This window comes from Antennarius striatus, chromosome 7 (assembly GCF_040054535.1).
Source record: "Antennarius striatus isolate MH-2024 chromosome 7, ASM4005453v1, whole genome shotgun sequence".
Classification (NCBI taxonomy): domain Eukaryota; kingdom Metazoa; phylum Chordata; class Actinopteri; order Lophiiformes; family Antennariidae; genus Antennarius; species Antennarius striatus.
This window is the reverse complement of record NC_090782.1, coordinates 3,726,044-3,745,152: the sequence shown is the minus strand read 5'-3', so window position 1 is coordinate 3,745,152 and position 19,109 is coordinate 3,726,044. Positions and strand designations below refer to the sequence as shown.

The 19,109-nt window shown below is 42.3% G+C and overlaps 1 protein-coding gene across 2 annotated transcripts in view; it reads left to right on the top strand.

Moving 5' to 3' along the window:
* Nucleotides 1–19,109, top strand: part of cherp (calcium homeostasis endoplasmic reticulum protein) — a 36,447-nt gene that overhangs the window by 9,286 nt on the left and 8,052 nt on the right. The window contains exons 3-10 of one of the 2 annotated variants that reach the window (XM_068319707.1): nt 1,768–1,806; nt 3,065–3,234; nt 5,962–6,099; nt 7,563–7,714; nt 8,549–8,660; nt 10,551–10,640; nt 11,844–12,033; nt 14,254–14,402. In XM_068319707.1, coding sequence (XP_068175808.1) covers nt 1,768–1,806; nt 3,065–3,234; nt 5,962–6,099; nt 7,563–7,714; nt 8,549–8,660; nt 10,551–10,640; nt 11,844–12,033; nt 14,254–14,402 — 1,040 coding nt within the window. The remainder of the gene's footprint in view (nt 1–1,767; nt 1,807–3,064; nt 3,235–5,961; nt 6,100–7,562; nt 7,715–8,548; nt 8,661–10,550; nt 10,641–11,843; nt 12,034–14,253; nt 14,403–19,109) is intronic. The other variant, XM_068319708.1, reaches the window with a different exon arrangement.

The following is a 19,109-nucleotide window of genomic DNA, read 5'->3' as shown; positions in this document are numbered from 1 at the left end:
CTTCCACAGCAAACTGAGAAGAGCCACACTCTGTATTCTACTTTAGGGCTCCAACTTAACTTTTTTTCTTGGTAGCACTGGTGCTCCCAAATTTGGCAGTTAGTAGCACCAGCAAAGACCACCTACCACCTAGGACCACCTACCCAAAAGCAAGGCAGTGACGGAGCGATAGAGATCGCTCCGCGGTCCTGCTCAGACTGTTTCGCGCACATTCTCCGGCAGGTCCACAGTCACGTGTCCGCATCAAACAAACTGTCGCGGTAGTGTGTTCGAGGGTGCACACATCCTCGAACGCACTACCGCGTTTTCCCCACATCCACACAAATCTGTATGAGAGACGCTCACCTGAGGACGCTGCGTTGGTCCGCCTCCGGGTCAGGGGCCAAGCCGAGGCACTACCTGGGTGTGGCTTAAATAGCACATTGTGGCGTACCTGGACTGAACCATTTTGGCTATTATTGGATTGTTTTGTATTTTAAAACATCACTAAAAGAAGTTTTATGTTGCCCCAAAATCCACCATGCCTTCATTGAACATTCCTTTGCATTTTTCTCGGCCATTTTGCCCTCAGCGCGGACTTCAGGGGATAATTCTGCGCAAAAGCTCTGTGCTTTGTTTCGGAGTGGCACTTCATGTCACTGCTTTTAATTCCTGCTACATGTTCAGACCATATGAGGTAAAATAGTTTTTAACTGCCTGACGGAGGAATAAACATAAATTTCGTCCACTCCTTGTTAACCAGCAGTTTTCCTCGTTAACCTCCCTTCGTTTGGAGCTATGCTGTCTCCTTTCCTCTATGCTCCGCTGTAGCAGTAAACTCACAACGGCAGGGAGGTGTCTCACTTCCCGGTACGCTGACGGCGCAGGGTAAACAAACGATCTGATTGGCTGAACTGAGTGGTGCTATTACCATATTAACTGGAGGAGCAGAGCCCGCCGTCTGTAGCCGCGAACTGCAAGTAAAAATGCGCCAAGAAAATCTACTCTCGTGAATTTATCATGGAGTGGTCACCATCGCGCGGTCCGGATCAGGACCGTGGTCCGCCATTTGGTGATCCCTGCTCTATGTATCCTGCCTGGCAGTTCAAAAGTCAGCATCCTTCTACCAATATATTCACTATCTCTCCTCTGGACATGTCTAAACCATCTCAATCTGGCCTCTCTGACTTTATTTCCAAAACCTCTAACATGTGCTGTCCCTCTGGTGTACTCATTCCTGATCTTATCTATCCTGGTCACTCCCAAAGAGAACCTCAACATCTTGATCTCTGCTACCTCCAGCTCTGTCTCCTGTCTTTTCCTCAGTGACACTGTCTCTAAACCAAACAACATCGCTGGTCTCACCACAGTTTTGTACACCTTTCCTTTCATTTTTAGCTGAAACTGTTCTATTACACATCACACCTGACACTTTTCTCCACCCATTCCATCCTGCTTTTCACCTCTTTTCCACATTCTCCATTGCTCTGGACTGTTTACCCTAAGTACTTAAAATCCTCCACCTTCTTGATCCCTTGTCCCTGTAGCCTCAAATTAAACATCAAATTATAATTCACTGTGACCAGATTTGCTATGTTTACTAATTTAACTATAATTATGCATTTAGTCATAGTTTTAACTCGAAAGGCAATTTTATATCTACTTTTTACAGTTGAATTACAGGGAGTTGACTCACAGCAGGGTCGTAAAATCTCAGTGTTGTGTGGGGTTGCATGGAATTCTTCTGTCAGTCTTGTTCCACTGAAATGTGTGCTTTTCTCCATTTAGATCCCTCTACCCACGATGGGGAGGAGTGTAAATCTGAAGGTATTTATTTGGAACCAGATTTTACAGAGAAATTCAAAATTTTATTTCAATTCAAATGTCATTTCACTTTTGCATAATTTTGTTGGACTTGTTCACACTAAAAGTGTTTTGTTTGTTTTCATTGATATTTTCATTGCTTCTCTTTTATGTTTGTGTCTTTTTCAAGTTTTGAGTTTTCAGAGAAGATTTTTCTGTTTTGATATTTTTGGAAAATGTCTTTTGAGAGTGTTCGGATCATCACTCTAGTGCAGTTTATGTATTCATAGTACTTAATTTTACTTGTGCATACTGCACTGGCAGTATGCACAAGAAAAATGCATACTGCACATTTTACTTGTGCAAACACACTCTCTGGTATTTGATGAGTTATGCAGTCCTTGTAGCATTGTACTAAAAATATGAACTCACAATCAGCCAGCTACAATATAGTATTTTTGATCACATCAGAAACTCAAAATACAACAACTAGAATAAAAATGTGATACATAAATTCAATACTGATGATAATGAAATATGGTTCATATTTTAAAGTTTAAGTTTAATTGAGGTTAGGTTTAGGGTTCAAGAATATGACACCTTGCCATGCAGTACATGTTTATTGCTGTCAGCTCTACATTTTTCTATCGTGGTCTCAATAAGACCCTAAGATCAACAAACATTTCAAAGTAAGAGGCCAGTGTTTTAATAAATGGGTCAGTTTAAAAACTCAATTTTGCAAATGAATGGTTAGGGTTTGGTTATAAGATTGTAAAGGCCAGTATTGTTGGTGGTTCCATAGGGACAACCCTTTGAGTATGAAAGGTGTTTAATTACCATTAAGCTTTTTTGACCTCAAGTTTAATTTTCTGGCAATGCTTTATGATTGGTTTTTTAAAGTTGTTGGTAGCATAATGAAGCTGGAAAATTGATTCATTTTTTCATAGTGCGGTCTGTCCATAATTTAATGGTGTAGTATGTGTGTTCTATATTTGCAAACCTCGATCCAAGTTGTGATTTCTGAAGTTGTCATTTTTCAGTTGCTCTTCCTTCTTGCATGTCTTAAAATTTTTGCTTCCCACTCTGGGTTGTTCCTGCAAATTCCATGTGTTCGTATCAGTTTAGTATTGTGTCAGCAACAAAATATTTGCTTGTACTTGATACAAGATGGAATCCATATTTGTCTTTTGGCACTATTATTTTGCTAGATTTCAGTAGTTTTACAGCTCAGCTCCCAATTCCACACTTCAGAATTTCAGCTTTCTTGTTGCTGTATTTTCAGAAATGTACAACCCGGGAAGCAAAGATGTGGTTGATGTTCCTCCTCCACCAGTACCGATGATTGTCCCTCCTCCAATTCCTGCAACTGCTGCACCACCTATTGATGAGCTCATCCAACAGAGTCAGTGGAATCTTCAACAGCAGGAGCAGCATATGCACACACTCAGACAGGTATGGCACAAAACTTGTTTCTGAATCTGTCTCTATTCCTCTGTTAGGGGTGTTCCAGCTATCAGTCATTTTCAATTTTTAACAATTTTTAAAAAAATCTTTTAACTCTCTTTGAGTCCAATGTGGTGTTTGTGTCTGCGTCTGCGCGCCCGTGCATGAGCATATGAGATTAAACATAATTATTTTCTTATATTTTCACTTCTTACCCACAGTATACTGTTTTCTTTGCAAAGTTCATAATAGAAACACAAAATGAAGTAATTGGGGCGGCAGTGGCTCAGCAGTAGAGCAGACGTCTTGAAGACAGATCGCTCAGCCATCGGTGGTTAGAGTCCCGCTTCCATGAGGGTGGGAGGTGTCAGTTCAGCTCCCAGCCACTGCCGAGGCGCCCTTGAGCAAGTCGCCATCCCCCCTACAAGCTGCTCAATTGGAGCGCACCCTTGAAAGTCGCTCCCGGTCACTCTGCCTCCCCATGTCCTTTTTGACAGGGCTTTGAACCGGTTCATTTAATGAAAACCGGAAACCTTTGGTATTTCGGCAGGAACGAAAACGAAAACTTTCTATTTTTTAATGTTCCGGAACAGAATCGGAACAGAAAATAATTGTAAACCGGTTAATACCGTTTTGTTTTTTTTCGTGCTTGAAAAAAATATTTGACCTCATATTTCACTTCCTGTCATTCACTGGACGTGGGATGAGAGCGGAGAGAAGTAGCAGCTATCAGCAGCACTTAAGAAAAGGGAGGTCTCCCAGTCACAATTTAATCATAACAGGTAAACACTGCAGTATGTCAATCTTAAAAATGTATGATTTAGACATTGACTCATTTGCTGCAGTCATTTTCAGAGCAGTGTGTCCCCGTACTGCCAGCGCTTTGTAGCAATATTGAGCTATGGGAGAAGCACAATGAAGGTCTGTTGTTCAGCAATAAATGACATGGTGGAAGTTATTCTTGTCTTATTTCATGTAGTGTCTAAGTAGGAGGCATAAGCCTTAACTGCAGTGATATAACTTGCATAAAGGAGTGGTTAAAGCAGTTTACTGTAGGGTAGGGACCTATCTATAATTATAGTCTATAGTATGTAAACTAATTGCTTTAGTTGCCAATTTAAAAGTCCTTAAGTTACAGTATTTTGCGCACCATTTGGCTCCTTGTACAAAGAGGCGCAGTCTAAGTTACTGAGTTTATTTCTGTACTTTAACCGAACACACGAAGCACCTTATTGTTCGGTGCATGGTTGCCAACGGAAGCAAAAAGGTGACTGTGGTTGAACTGTGTTGTACTACGTATTTAAATTTGAAAAAATACACCATTAATTTTTAAATGTTTTAATTTATTCATTTTTTGATAAATCTGTGCTAAATCCTTCGAAGTCCTCATCTTCTGTCTGCATTGAATAGCTCAACAATTTCACTGTCGCTTACCACCACGTTTCCGGGTGTCTGTCCGGTAATGATGCCGGCTTTTGCGAAATATCGGACAAAAGTCAAAGCAGACACGTTAGTCCAGGCATCCGCAATCCACGCACATATTATGGGGGTGTAACTCGCTCGGCATTGCCTCCCAGTCTTGGTAAACGTGTGTTTACCATCACTACACGACGCACACAACTTAACTTTAAAGGCTCTGTTTACACCAATGTCCAGCAGTTGGAGATCTTTCGTCAATCCTCCCAAAATGATGGCAAGCTCCGAATTCAGCCGCTTGACGTGGTTTTTGACAGAAGCGGTGGTGTGAGCGTGCATGGAGTCACAGATCAAGAGAGATGGCGTGAAAAAAGCCACCCGGTCTCTTTACGTGAAACAGAACAACCGGAACTGATAGCCTGGAGTTTACATGTTGCGTCGTAAGCATGTCTCTTCGCTGACGCCATTGTCGGGGGTCTTTAGCCCAACCAATGCGGTCATGCAGCATACCTGCGGTACAGTACCAGCATATACCCTATACTTGTACCTACCTGAGATGTGCCGGACATAGCCTCGCGTCATGTTCTCTAATTGGTCCATTGCTCCCAGCGTATGTAGTGACGTAATGTTTCCTATGTCGTGGACAATGATCTGGCGGATCGCTGACTAAAGTCACACAGAAACATTTTTACAGATTTTGGAACTCAGTGTACACATAAGACGCTTAATGTTGAGGAATTTTAAGGCTTTTAAGTGCGTGAGTTTATGGGTGGAACGCAAAACTGGAATATTTATAATTCCGTTTCCGATTGGCAAAAAATTCTGGTTCAAAGCCCTGCTTTTTGATGATGTGTGGTGGTGGCTCAGTGGAACGCATGGTGGAGTGGGTCGCCCAAAAAAAACATCCGGAGGTGAGCTGACAGTTGGGGGTTTCAGCTCACCTCCATAGCACTGCCGAGGTGCCCTGGAGCAAGGCGCTGGCCCCCTTACAAGTTGCTCATTTGGGTGCACCACGAAGGAGCTGCCCGCCACCCTGCCTCCTCTGCATGCGTATAGGCCCCTTGTATGTGTGTTTGTGTGTTCAGGGCCTGTACACACATACAGTATATATGCATGATTTCAACTAACTAGAGTGTGCCACTAATTTCCCTGTGGGGATTAAAATCAGTCTATAAAATTTAAAAACACAATTCAAAAATTAAATTAAAAACAATGTTGGACCAATACACCATGATTTAGTCTCCCAATATTCAAGGAAACATGGTGAGGAGATTGGCTGAACAATATATTGTATTTGTAATATTTTTTTCCTCTATGTAGGAACAGGTGACTGCAGCCATTGCTCTGGCGATGGAGCAGCAGACACAAAAACTGTTACTGGAAACTCAGTTGGACATCACAGAATTGGACAGCCTGCTTCAGCCCATCATAGACACCTGTACCAAAGACGCCATCTCTGTAAGTCTGCTTTGGTGGAACTTTTGTGATGGATACTTATGCATAGGAATGTGAAAAAGTAAAAGGTACATACATTTGTAAAGTGTGTACCTTTACAAAATTTAACATGAAACAACATAAGTAAATTCAAAATATACCTTTTAAAGGGGTCCTATTATGAAAGACACATTTTGTCAGGTCTCTGCATATACATAGTTGTCCTCCCTAACCCTACCAAATCCTAGAAACTGGAAAACAAACGCTTCCTTCATCAATAGATAAACAGTAGTCCCTTGCTTGCTCGCACTTCATGATGCACGGCTTCACTACATTGTGGATTTTTAGTAGGTAGTCACGTGATACCGTTCACACATTACTGTATTAAAAAATGAAAAATCCACAGCGAATACACTCCGATTTATAACAGTGCCGTGAGTGACGTCACAACGTATACATAGCGGCAAATTTATCAGTTGGCCTGACGACAGCTGGGGGCAAACTGTCCTGTGGCATCAGAAAGGGCTGCCCATTGCCTCAGTGACAGCAGAGACATTTGTTTGTGGTGAGGCACCAGCCCATATTGTGGACCCAAACATCCCCACTCCTCTGCTGAATGACTTCTTCGCTTGCTTTGAGGCACACAACAGCGCTCCTGCACAGAATACCTGAGCTACTCCTGGAGACCGGATGCCTCCTGTATGTTCAATTGACCTAAACCCTGCATATAAAATAATGCAGCAGAAATCAAGAAGTGAAGTTATCACTCAATTCCAGCCTTGAGAGACAAAGGGTGGTGGCGGACACGCACGCACACACACACACACACACACACACACACACACACACACACACACACACACACACACACACACACACACACACACACACACACTCACACACAGAGCAGTTATAGAGTTTGGTTCAGGTTCTGCTGTTGTTGGAATAATAACATATTAAGTTCAGGACGGTGAATATTTTCATATTGATGATTCAGGGATGGAGAAAATTTCACATTTATTGAATTATACTCTGTTCTTACAGGTTGTCTTTCTTTTATTGTACATACAGTCTGAAGATTAATCACAGTTTAATTATAAATGATGCAGTAATCCCTCACTTGTTCGCGCTTCAAGATGCATCGCATATTTTTAGTAGGTAGTCATGTGATACTGTATGTGCATGCTATGGCTGACAGCATCCGGAAGTATGCTGCATTCCGAGATTCACGGAACGCAGCATAATTCCGTGAAAAACAAAAGGGCTTTAAACAGTCTATGAGAGTGTGGGAAAGGGTAATACAGGTGTAAGGTGTTTTAGTATCAGTATAGGTTGGGTTCACATTTAAATTACCATAAATGATCAAATAAATAGTTTGCACTATATCGCAGAATTTCGTTTTTCACGGGTGGTCCTGGAACGAATTAACTGCGAGTAACGAGGGATTACTGTACACAGAAATGTGAATGTGTTTGTCATCCCCCCAGGCTGGTAAGAACTGGATGTTCAACAATGCCAAGACTCCACAACACTGTGAACTGATGACATCACATCTTCGCAACCGCATCACTGCTGATGGAGCACATTTTGAGCTCCGCCTGCATCTTATCTACTTAACCAATGACGTTCTTCATCACTGGTGAAGTTGGAGAATTATACTCATACATTTTATGGCTTAGATTAGCTTTCCAGGGTGTTTTCAATGGGTTGTATTCATAACCTAATTAACATAGACTGTGAGTCCAAGAACACACAAGCATTAAAACTACTAAAACCACTGTCTGTTGCTGTTCATCAAGTGGCTATACTTGATGTGCTTGTGCTACATGTCTCATACAGTTGAGGCGGAGCCTTTGGTTTCTCAAACTCCTTTTCGTCATACCTGTGACAATTAAAAGTACTTCCACCTCTCTTTACAAAATTGACAAATACTATCTTTGTTTTCTTATCTGACTGAGTCTATATACTGTACATATATTGGCATCTTTTTTTTTTTTTTTAGACATTGCAAAAGAAAGGATCACGTATAGTAAAGGAATCACATTGTGTGGGTAGTGAATATTCTGCTAGAGATTTAAAATTAATCTTTATTGATGGTTCATTCCTGTGTATTTCGTTTATTGTGAGCTGTCAGTATTTTTGTATTTTGAAAGTTGACATGAAAAATATGAGCATGTAGATCATGAGGTATCTACTGCAAAACTATTCAGCAGTATTAGAAAAGGATGTATGCAAAGCTCTATATAAGCATGATGCAGATCTGAAAGTGGTCTCAGTATTGGGTATCTGAATTAGTTGAATGGAAAAGGTCAGAAAAGTCAGATTATTTCGTTTCTGCCTTGGTGTTATCGTTTAACAGACCATGGAAGAGCTCATTTGGATAAGCACTTTATGTGGCAAGATTTGGTGAGAAGAAAACCATTAGGCATTATTCTGTATGTTTGTAATATGGTGTGAATTTTTAATTTCTCAGCCAGCGCAAACAGCAAAAGGATTTGTTGGCAGCGCTACAGAAGGTTGTGGTTCCCATCTATTGCACCAGCTTTCTGGCAGTCGAGGAAGAGAAGCAACAGAAGATCACAAGGGTAAGCATTCATTTTCAAAATAGCTAAATGCTGGATTCAGACCAGATTGAAACTACCAGAAAGAAGGATGTGGTGTCCATTTTTAGCATCATTGAGGTTTCAAGGAGCATTTAGTTCTTATCAGTAACTTAACCAAACACTGTTATAATGTATGTTCACTATGTAACACCTGTTACTATCTTCTTCGAGTGTATGAGGTGAAGACCACCCCTTCAATATTTTTATATATACTGCATATTTGTAATTCAAGTCTTTCTTCCTGTTGCCAGCAGGGGCTGCTATTACTGTAACTGAATATTATCACATTATCAATCAACCATTAAGTCTGTGGTTCCCAAACTTTCTCTGTGCCCCCCCCCCCTTGGTATACATGAACATTTGAAAAAAAGGAGAACATACGTACGCAATTTATTTCACAAACTGTATTTAATATAAACCTCAACCTTTTCTGAAAAAATAAACAGCAATAAACTTCAACTTGAGAAATTAGAAATAAACAAAATAACAAACCACTTTTACTGGGTAATTATTTTGCAGCCAATGATTTTCTTCTTTCTTCGATGCTCCGGACATTTATCGGTGTTTTGTTTCTGTTCTTGACCGATTGCAAGATGCTTCATCGGTTCGCTCAAGGGTGAGCTCTGACATGCGCAAACTTTGTAGCATTGTAAGCTGCCATAACTTCTCCATCTCCCTCTGATTTTCCATCCTCTGTTTAACTTGATCAGCCGTCATTACACTAAATTTCGTGATAAGAAGCCCAACTTTCATTGACAAGCTCCGCTAGACTGTCTCTTAGCCTTCCTTGTTGAAAAACGTCATTGACGTCTACAGACGTCACTGAAAATGTGTTGAGTGTAACTTTCTTTTTTAATATTCAAAGTTGCTATCCATTTTAAAGGTAAAGTCTCTATTCAAAAATGAGCTTTATAAAAGGAACTCCTTGAGAGAGAAAAATGTGCAGAAATTGCACCTTGAATCCTTTACAATTTTTCAGTGGTTTGGTGTGGGCCTGCTGCGTGCTGCAGGTCTGATCAAAGCTGGGTTGCAATTTTGAGATTGCCACTTTTTCATTTTCATTGTCCAGGTTTGATCTGTATTTTGTTTTGATTGAGGCCACAGCAGAAAATTCTATCTTGCATAGATAGGATGTGGAAGAAGGAAGAAGTATGGCCAGGGCTCTCTAACCTAGCAGTGGGTAGCCTCCAATCCAAAATGCAGTCATTGTCTTTGACTGAAACTGCAGTCTCAATGTTGAATCAGTGGTGACATCAATGACCTGTTCTTTCTCTGATGTGCTGAAGTTGGCGTGTGGTGTTGCACTGAAGGCGTCACGGATCCAGTCATGTTCTCTGGGATCCTGCATCAGGAAATATTTCTGGAAATGTGTCTGAAGGGCAGAGATATGTACTTCCATGCATGGGATCTGCAGTTAAATTGTGTTGTAGAAATGATTTAATTCGCTTTAGCCACATTTCCAGTATTCTGATGAATGATGTCATTTACGGGCTAAAAGTTTGGACACACCTTCTTACTCAATGTGTGAAAGAGGTGTAAAGTCTGTTATATTCACATTTACAGAAAAATAAATAAATGAATAAATAAATAGTGCCACCGTGCCCCCTCTGCATTTTAATTTGACAGTTCTATGCCCCAATAAAGAAATATAATACTAATCTTGTCCGTTCATGCGTAACATGAAATTAGCTCTTCAGAATTAATTGAACTGTCTTTTGAAGTCACTAACTACAAACTTAAAATGTCCCTTTTAGCGTGTTGTATGATTTGTTTTAGAAATGTTGAAAGATTACCGTACTCTCTTCGGTTATAAACAATACCCCCAAGTCTAAAGTTGTTTTCTATGAATCCCATCCCCCTTTTTCTTCCCAGTTGTTGCAGCTTTGGGAGAAGAATGGGTATTTTGATGAGGATACCATTCAACAACTCCAGAATCCAGCACTGGGCCTTGGCCAGTACCAAGTGAGTGAAATAAGACTTGCTGGAGTGTATGTCCACTTTTAATAATTTCCTAAGAACTTACTAAAGAACTGAGAACTGACCTATAGCACTAAAGTTTATTTTCAGAATATGTTTTTTATCAGACGCTGCTTACTTTCACCCATGTTGTTGATTATATTGTACTACACCGAACACCAGTGTTCATCCATTCATACAGAGATTACCAGTTGTATCAGGTCTGATATTAGGAATATACAGTTATTCCTACACCAATGAAATATCCATTGGAGTCCGTTTCTTGCTCAAAGGCACATATACTATGTCTGCCAAGGATGGAACCACCCATCTTCCAACGGCAGCTGTGGCTTTGGGATCAATAAAGAATTTTTAAAAAACGTAGCTAACTTGCCTTTTAAGCCACAGTCACCCTATCAGCGTGTGTGTTTGGTGATGTCTGATCACAGCAAAGCACAGATCAAATTAATACTTTCATTTCAAAAACAAATCTTTCATGATTTAAAGAAAGAAGAAGAAAGTCCACTTTCATAATCTCCTACGGGGAAATTGTCTTTACACTCCTCACACTTCGTACAGTTACATGCATATACTGTATATGTGTGTTACATCATGCATACATACATACTGTACATACAGTACATTGTTGTGTACAGGCTTTGTTGTGTACTCCTCTTCATAACTTTGCTAATTTGGTGATTTCAATTGTTTGTTTTGTCCATGTGCTTACAGTCAAAATGGTCTATAAGAAGCTGTGTCAGACTTGTTGTGTCAGCTTGGCGTCCTTATCACTTACCTTTAATCAGTGCTTAATTAGGGAGAGGTGACATTTTTTCATGAAGTTATGTAAGGCATGTGTCCTGCATGTGTTCCAAGTTTGTGGAATAAATAGTTTTAGGCAGGTTTTCTGACTTGGGCCTGTATTCATGGAAATTTACCAAGATGTTTCAGATTATTTCAAAACAACTTCATCATTTGAGATCAATATTGGTCAACCATGGTGAATTCTATTTTGCTCATATTGACCTATTAATGGGTGTATGGTTTCACAGTGGTATCTGTGTCTTTGGCATGGAGTTATTTAACTAACGGGAATGACATAAAACATGTTCAATAACTTTTCTGCTTTTCTCCTAGTGAAATGTATCATTGTTGGAGGATCTTAAATAATTCATTCTTCTTTTTCTATACCCTCTTGCCCTTTTTCAGGCATCTCTGATAACAGAGTATGCTGCCGTGGTGCAGCCAATTCAGCTGGCCTTCCAGCAGCAAATTCAAGTTTTGAAGAACCAGCACGAAGAGTTTGTCACCAGTCTGAAGCAGCCGCAACCTGCACCTGTAGCGCAGTTAGCTCCCCCTGCTGAACCAGAAAAGGTTCTAACTATGACCCCACAAGCTGGTGAGAAGACTTAATGAAATCTGAGACAGCCCTATGCAGTGCATGAAACCAGATTGTTTCTGTGACAACACTACCAAAGTGTGAAGTTACAGTTCATTAATTCATTGGCTGCCAGTACTTTGTAGCAATTACAGGTCCTTCTCAAAAAATTAGCATATTGTGATAAAGTTCATTATTTTATGTAATGTACTGATAAACATTAGACTCATATAAGATTCACTACACACAACTGAAGTAGTTCAAGCCTTTTATTGTTTAAATATTGATGATTTCGGCAAAAAAGAAAAACCAAAAATTCCTATCTCAAAAAATTAACATATCATGAAAAGGTACTCTAAACGAGCTATTAACCTAATCATCTGAATCGACGAATTAACTCTAAACACCTGCAAAAGATTCTTGATTCATTATTCCCAACCACAATCATGGGTAAGACTGCCGACCTGACTACTGTCAGAAGGCCATCATTGAACCTCAAGCAAGAGGGTAAGACGCAGAAAGAAATTTCTGAGCGAATAAGCTGTTCCTAGAGTGCTATATCATGGCACCTCAGTGGGAAGTCTGTGGGAAGGAAAAAGTGTGTCAGAAAACGTTTTACAGCCAGAGGAGGTGACCAGACCCTGAGAAAGATTGTGGAGAAGGGCCGATTCCAGACCTTGGGGGATCTGCGGAAGCAGTAGACTGAGTCTGGAGTAGAAACATCCATAGCCACCGTGCACAGGCGTGTGCAGGAAATGGGCTACAGGTGCCGCATTCTCCAGGTCAAGCTACTTTTGAACCAGAAACAGCGGCAGACACGCCTGACCTGGGCTACAGAGAAGCAGCACTGGACTGTTGCTCAGTGTCCACAGTACTTTTTTTGGATGAAAGCTAATTTTGCATGTCATTCAGAAATCCAGATGCCAGAGTCTGGAGGAAGACTGGGGAGAAGAAAATGCCAAAATGTCTGAAGTCCAGTGTCAAATACCCAGTCAATCATGGTCTGGGGGGCCATGTCAGCTGCTGGTGTTGGTCCAGTGTGTTTTATCAAGGGCAGGGTCAATGCAGCTAGCTATCAGGAGATTTTGGAGCACTTAATGCTTCCATCTACTGAAAAGCTTTATGGAGATGAAGATTTCATTTTTCAGCACGACCTGGCACCTGCTCACAGTGCCAAAACCACTGGTAAATGGTTAATGACCATTGTATTACTGTGCTCAATTGGCCTGCCAACTCTCCTGACCTGAACCCCATAGAGAATCTGTGGGATATTGTGAAGAGGAAGTTGAGACAGCAGACCCAACACTGGATGAGCTTAAGGCCGCTATCGAAGCATCCTGGACCTCCATAACACCTCAGCAGTGCCACAGGCTGATTGCCTCCATGCCACGCTGCATTGAAGCAGTAATTTCTGCAAAAGGATTCCCAACCAAGTATTGAGTGCATAACTGAACATAATTATTTGAAGGTTGACTTTTTTTGTATTAAAAACACTTTTTTTTAATTGATCGGATGAAATACGCTAATTTTTTGAGATCTGGATTTTTGGTTTTTCTTAACATTTTGCCTAAATCATCAATATTAAAACAATAAAAGGCTTGAACTACTTCAGTTGTGTGTAATGAATCTAAAATATATGGAAGTCTAATGTTTATCAGTACATTACAGAAAATAATGAACTTTATCACAATATGCTAATTTTTTGAGAAGGACCTGTAGTCTCCTTTGGTGGACTTTTTCCGATGCTCTGGACATTTATCTGTGTTTTCTTTCTGTTCTTGACCGAAAGCAAGATACTTTGCTTAGAGTAACACTGTTTTCTCGTGGGAAGGCTCTGACATGTGCAAATTTTGTAGCATTGTAAGCTGCTACAGCTTCTCCATTCTCCTGTGATTCACCATCCTCTCTTCTGTAACTGGATCAGTCGCCAAGATGCTATATTCATGATTAGAAGCCTGATTTTGACTGACAAGCTCCGCCAGACTGTCCCCTAGCCTTCACTGTCAAAAACATAATTGACCTCTATAGACATCATTGTCAGACTTAATAAAATTAAGTTAATAAAAAGCGCTTTTATGTCAAATTTTAAACTCACCATTTAAGAAAACAATAGTTCCAACATATTTTGATTGTCACCAATGTTTTCAGCATGTCTTACATTTCAATGTAAGACATTTATGTATGTGACTGTGACCTGCTCTGCACTGACGTTAAATGCTTTAACATCGCCTTTCTATGCAGGCGATGCCAAGCAACCAATTCCTGCACCTGATGCAGCTTCATCAAGACCACAGGACCCCAGCAACTCCAGTGGCCCCACAGACATCCCCTCCAACAAACCTGCTTGGTTTGACCCCCAGCACATGGCTTCCTGGAACCCTAACCAGCCGGTAAAGAATTTGTGGGACTCTGCTTGTTTGGTCATACGTTTTTTGTATATTGCCACAAAGCACATTTGATTGATTCAGAAGAGATAATGGCTCATCATCAGGGTTGATGAGCCAATTAATCAACCCTCCAATTATTAATTAATTGAAGGATTGAGCCATCCGTCAACAATATGTCTTTGACACATCAACAACTTTTGAGAAGTTGACTTTTAAAACATCAATGCACATTAATTTATGTATATGAATTTTCCTCTGATTTAAAGTGAGTCTCAAAGCGGGGGTTGGGGGGAGGTCATCTACATAAAATCACATTATACTCAGCCTCAGAACAGGCATTGCCTCTGACTGTGATGATATAACAAACAAGTGATGATGACCCAATCCCCAGACAAAGAATCAAGCTCTAGGAAAATGGAATGTCATCTCACTGGGGGGAAAGGAGCCAGAGCTCGTGAGGGAGGTTGAGAGGTACCGACTGGATATAGTCGGGCTCACCTCCACCCACAGCATGGGGTCTGGAACCCAAACCCTTGAGAGGGACTGGACTCTCCACTTTTCTGGTGTTACCCAAGGTGAGGGGTGGGGGTCTACTTATAGCCCCACAACTCAGCCGTCATATGTTGGAGTTCACCCTGGTGAATGAAGGTCGCGTCCTTGTGTCTTCGGGTTGGGGACAGGTGTCTCACTGTTGTTTTGGCCTACGGTCCAAACAGCAGTACGGAATACCTGGCCTTCTTGGAGTCCCTGGAAGGGGTACTGAATAGTGCTCCGACTGGGGACTCCATTGTTCTCCGTAGGGATTTCAACGCTCACGTGGGCAATGATAGTGAGACCTGGAAAGGGCTGATTGGGATGAACGGCCTGCCCGATCTGACCACGATTGCTGTTCTGTTATTGGACTTCTGTGCTAGTCACAGTTTGTCCATAAAAACACCTTGTTCAACCACAAGGATGTCCATAAGTGCACATGGCACAGGAAACCCTAGGCTGGAGGTCAATGATAGACTTTGTTGTCGTATCATCAGACCTCTGACTGTGTGTGTTGGACACTCAAGTGAAAAGAGGGGCAGAGTTGTCAACTGATCACCACCTGGTGCTAAGCTGGATCCACTAGCAGAGCAGGAGGCCAGACAGACTTGGAAGACCCAAACCTGTTTTAAGAGGCTGTTGGGAACATCTGGCAGAACCCTCTGTCAGTGAGGTCTTGGGTACTCCCACCTCCGGGAGAGCTTCTCACAGATTCGGCAGGATGCTGGGGACATGGACTCAGAGTGGACCATGTTCTCCACCTTCATTATCGAAGTGACTGCTCAGAGCTGCGGTCGCAAGATCTCTGGTGCCTGTCGCAGTGGTAACCCCCGAACCCGGTTGTGGACACCGGAAGTAAGGAATGCTGTCAAGCTGAAGAAGAAGTCCTATCAAATCTTGTTAAATTGTATGACTCCGGAGGCAGCTGGCAGGTACAGGCAGGCTAGGCGTACTACACCTCAAGTAGTTGCGAAGGCAAACACCGGGTGTGGGAGGACTATCGGTCAGCCGCAAAAAGTTCTGGCAAAACATTCGGCGCTTCAGGAGGGGAAAGCGGTGCACATCCAACAGTTTACAGTAGAGGCGGAGAGCTGCTGACCTAGACTGAGGATATTGTCGGGTGGTAGAAAGAATACTTCGAGGATCTCCTCAATCCCGCTACCATGTCTCACACGGAGGAAGCAGAACCTGAGGTCTCAGAGGTGGACTTGTCCATTATCCAAGCTAAAGTCACCGAGGTGGTTGCCAAAGTCCTTGGTGGCAAAGCACCCGGGGTGGATAAGATTCGCCATAAATACCTCAAGTCTCTGGATGTGCAGGGACCGTCATGGTGGACATGTCTCTGTAACATGGCATGGCAGTCGGGGATAGTACCTCTGGATTGGCAGACCGGGGCGGTGGTCCCTCTTTTCAAAAAGGGGTACCGGAGGATGTGTTCCAACTATCGGGGGATCACACTCTTCAGCCTCCCGGGGAAAGTCTATTCCAGGGCACTGGAGAGGAGGATCAGATCTATAGTCAAACCGCAGATTCAAGAGGAGCAATGCAGTTTTCGTCCCGGTTACGGAACATTGGACCAGTTCTATAATCTCAACCAAGTGCTTGAGGGTTCATGGGAGTTTGCCCAACCACTCTACATGTGTTTTGTGGATCTGGAGAAGGCATTTAATCATGTCGTTCGTGGTATCTTGTGGGGAGTGCTTCGGAAGTATGTGGTTCAAGGCCCTTTGCTGAGGGCTGTTCATTCCCTGTATGACCAAAGCCGGAGCTTGGTTCGGCAGTAAGTCAGACCTGTTCCAGGTGCATGTTGGACTTTGGCAGGGCTGCCCTATATAACCGGTTCTGTTCATATTTTTTATGGACAGAATTTCTAGGTACAGCCAGGATCCAGAGGGAGTCTGGTTTGGGGATCAAAAGATTTCATCTCTGCTTTTTGCAGACGATGATGTCCTGTTGTTCCTCATCAAACCTGGACTTTCAACGTGCATTAGAACAGTTTGCAGCTGAGTGGGATGCGAGTGGGATGACGATCAGCACCTCCAAATCCAAGGCCATGATTTTCGACCAGAAAAGGGTTGTGTGCCCTCTCTAGGTCGTTGGAGAGACTTTGCCCCAAGTGGCGGAGCTTAAGTATCTTGGGGTCTTGTTTATGAGTGAGGGAAGGATGGAACGTGAGATTGACAGTCGGATTGGTGCAGCTTCCTCAGTGATGCGGTCCTGTATAGGTCTGTCGTGGTGAAGAAGGATCTGAGTCATAAGGCGAAGCTCTCGATTTACCGGTCAATCTAGGTTCCTACTCTCTGTGGTCATGAGCTTTGGGTCATGACTGAAAGGAGAAGACCCCGGATACAAGCAGCTGAAATTAATTTCCTTCGTAGAGTGGCTGGGCTTACCCTTAGAGGTAGGATGAGGAGCTTAGTCGCCAGGGAGGAGCTCACAGTAGAGCCGCTGCTTCTCCGCCTGGAGCGGAGCCAGTTGAGGTGGCTCGGGCATCTGTTTTTGGATGCCTCCTGGACGCCTCCCTTGGGAGGTGTTCCGGGCATGTCCTACTGGGAGGAGACCTCGGGGAAGACCTAGGACACGCTGGAGGGACTATGTCTCTCAGCTGGCCTGGGAACGCCTCAGGATACCCCTGGGGAGCTGGAGGAGGTGTCTGGGGAGAGGGAAGTATGGGCATCCCTCCTGAGACTGTTGCCCCCGCGACCAGTCCCTGGATAAGCGCTTGAAGATGGATGAGTGGATGGTGATGGTGGTGTTTTCTCTTGTCCTCTACTATTTTTTATTAATGGTTTGTTTCAGTTTAATAGTGGGAGGCATTGTTTCCTCAAAGCAAGATGGTTCAGATCCACTTGAGAACATAGGACGTCCTGTGTGTTTGCATGTTATCCCAGTGTCTGCCGGGGTTCCCTCTGAGTTCTCCAACAAAAACATGCAGTAGAGGTCAACAGTTAACTCTAAATTGACTGTAGGCAGGATTATTAAGGAGAATGGTTCTTTGTCTTTCTGTGTGGTCCTGTGAATAACTGTGGACTTATATTGGTGTACCCCACCCCCTGACCAAAGTCAACTGGGATAGGTTGAGTGAGTGGATGAGTGGGTGGGTTGGTGTTCATATGAATGTAATATTAAGATTAAGGATTAAAGATCTTTATTTGTCATTATACAGATGGTAAATTACAAGTTGGTCCTGAGCTGCTGCTCCCTGAGTGCGCTGCCACTATGGGCCAACATGACCTAATATTCCTTAGAATTACGTTTTTCCTGATGATGGGGGTAAACCAGAGAACCCTGACAAAATCCATTCAGACACGGAGAGAACATGCAAACTCTTCGCAGAAAGGCCATGTTGGAAATGCTGGGTTATGAACCAGGGTTTTGAATCAGAATTTTTTAACAATCAGTTTGTTACGAACAGAAACAGTGTTAAAACATTTCTAGTTTTATGTTCCACCCAACAATTGATGTTCCTGAACCGGTTAAAACAAAAAAATATAGTTCCTGAACCAGTTAATATTGTTCCTTGTAAATATAAATAGGTATGTAGCTTTCGCACTTTTAAATTAAGGCAATTAAGGTAATTAAGTGACAGTTAAGGCAATTAGGTGACATACTGTAGATATGTCCCTACAGTAAAAAGGGACAACAGCACTGATGCAGTTACAAAACAGAGGATGGAGAATCAGAAGGAGACGGAGGAGTTGTGGCAGCATTTGATGCAACAAAGTTTCAAAGCTTTTAAAGTTTCAAAGATTCTAAGTTTCAGAGCACCCCACATTTGAGTCAATGACAGGAAGTGAAACATGAGGTCAGATATTTTTTTTGGGATACCCCTGGAGGAGGTGTCTGGGGAGAGGGAAGTATGGGCATCCCTCCTGAGACTGTTGCCCTCATGACCCGGGGCCAGGTCACAAGCTCTAATGTTGAGCAAGAATGAAAAGAAAAAACCCTTATTACCGGTTGCTATTGTTTTGAATAACCAATTCTGTTCGAGAACTTTAAAAAATATAAAGTTTTTGGTTTTGTTTTCATTCCTGACAAAATACAAAAAGTTTCTGGTTTTCGTTTTTGTTCCATGAACAGGTTCAAAGCCATGGTTTGAACCCTTGCTGTGAGGCAACAGTGCTAACATTCAGGAACTGGATAAGATATAAAGACGAGGGAGAAGGCCAGTGTGAGTAA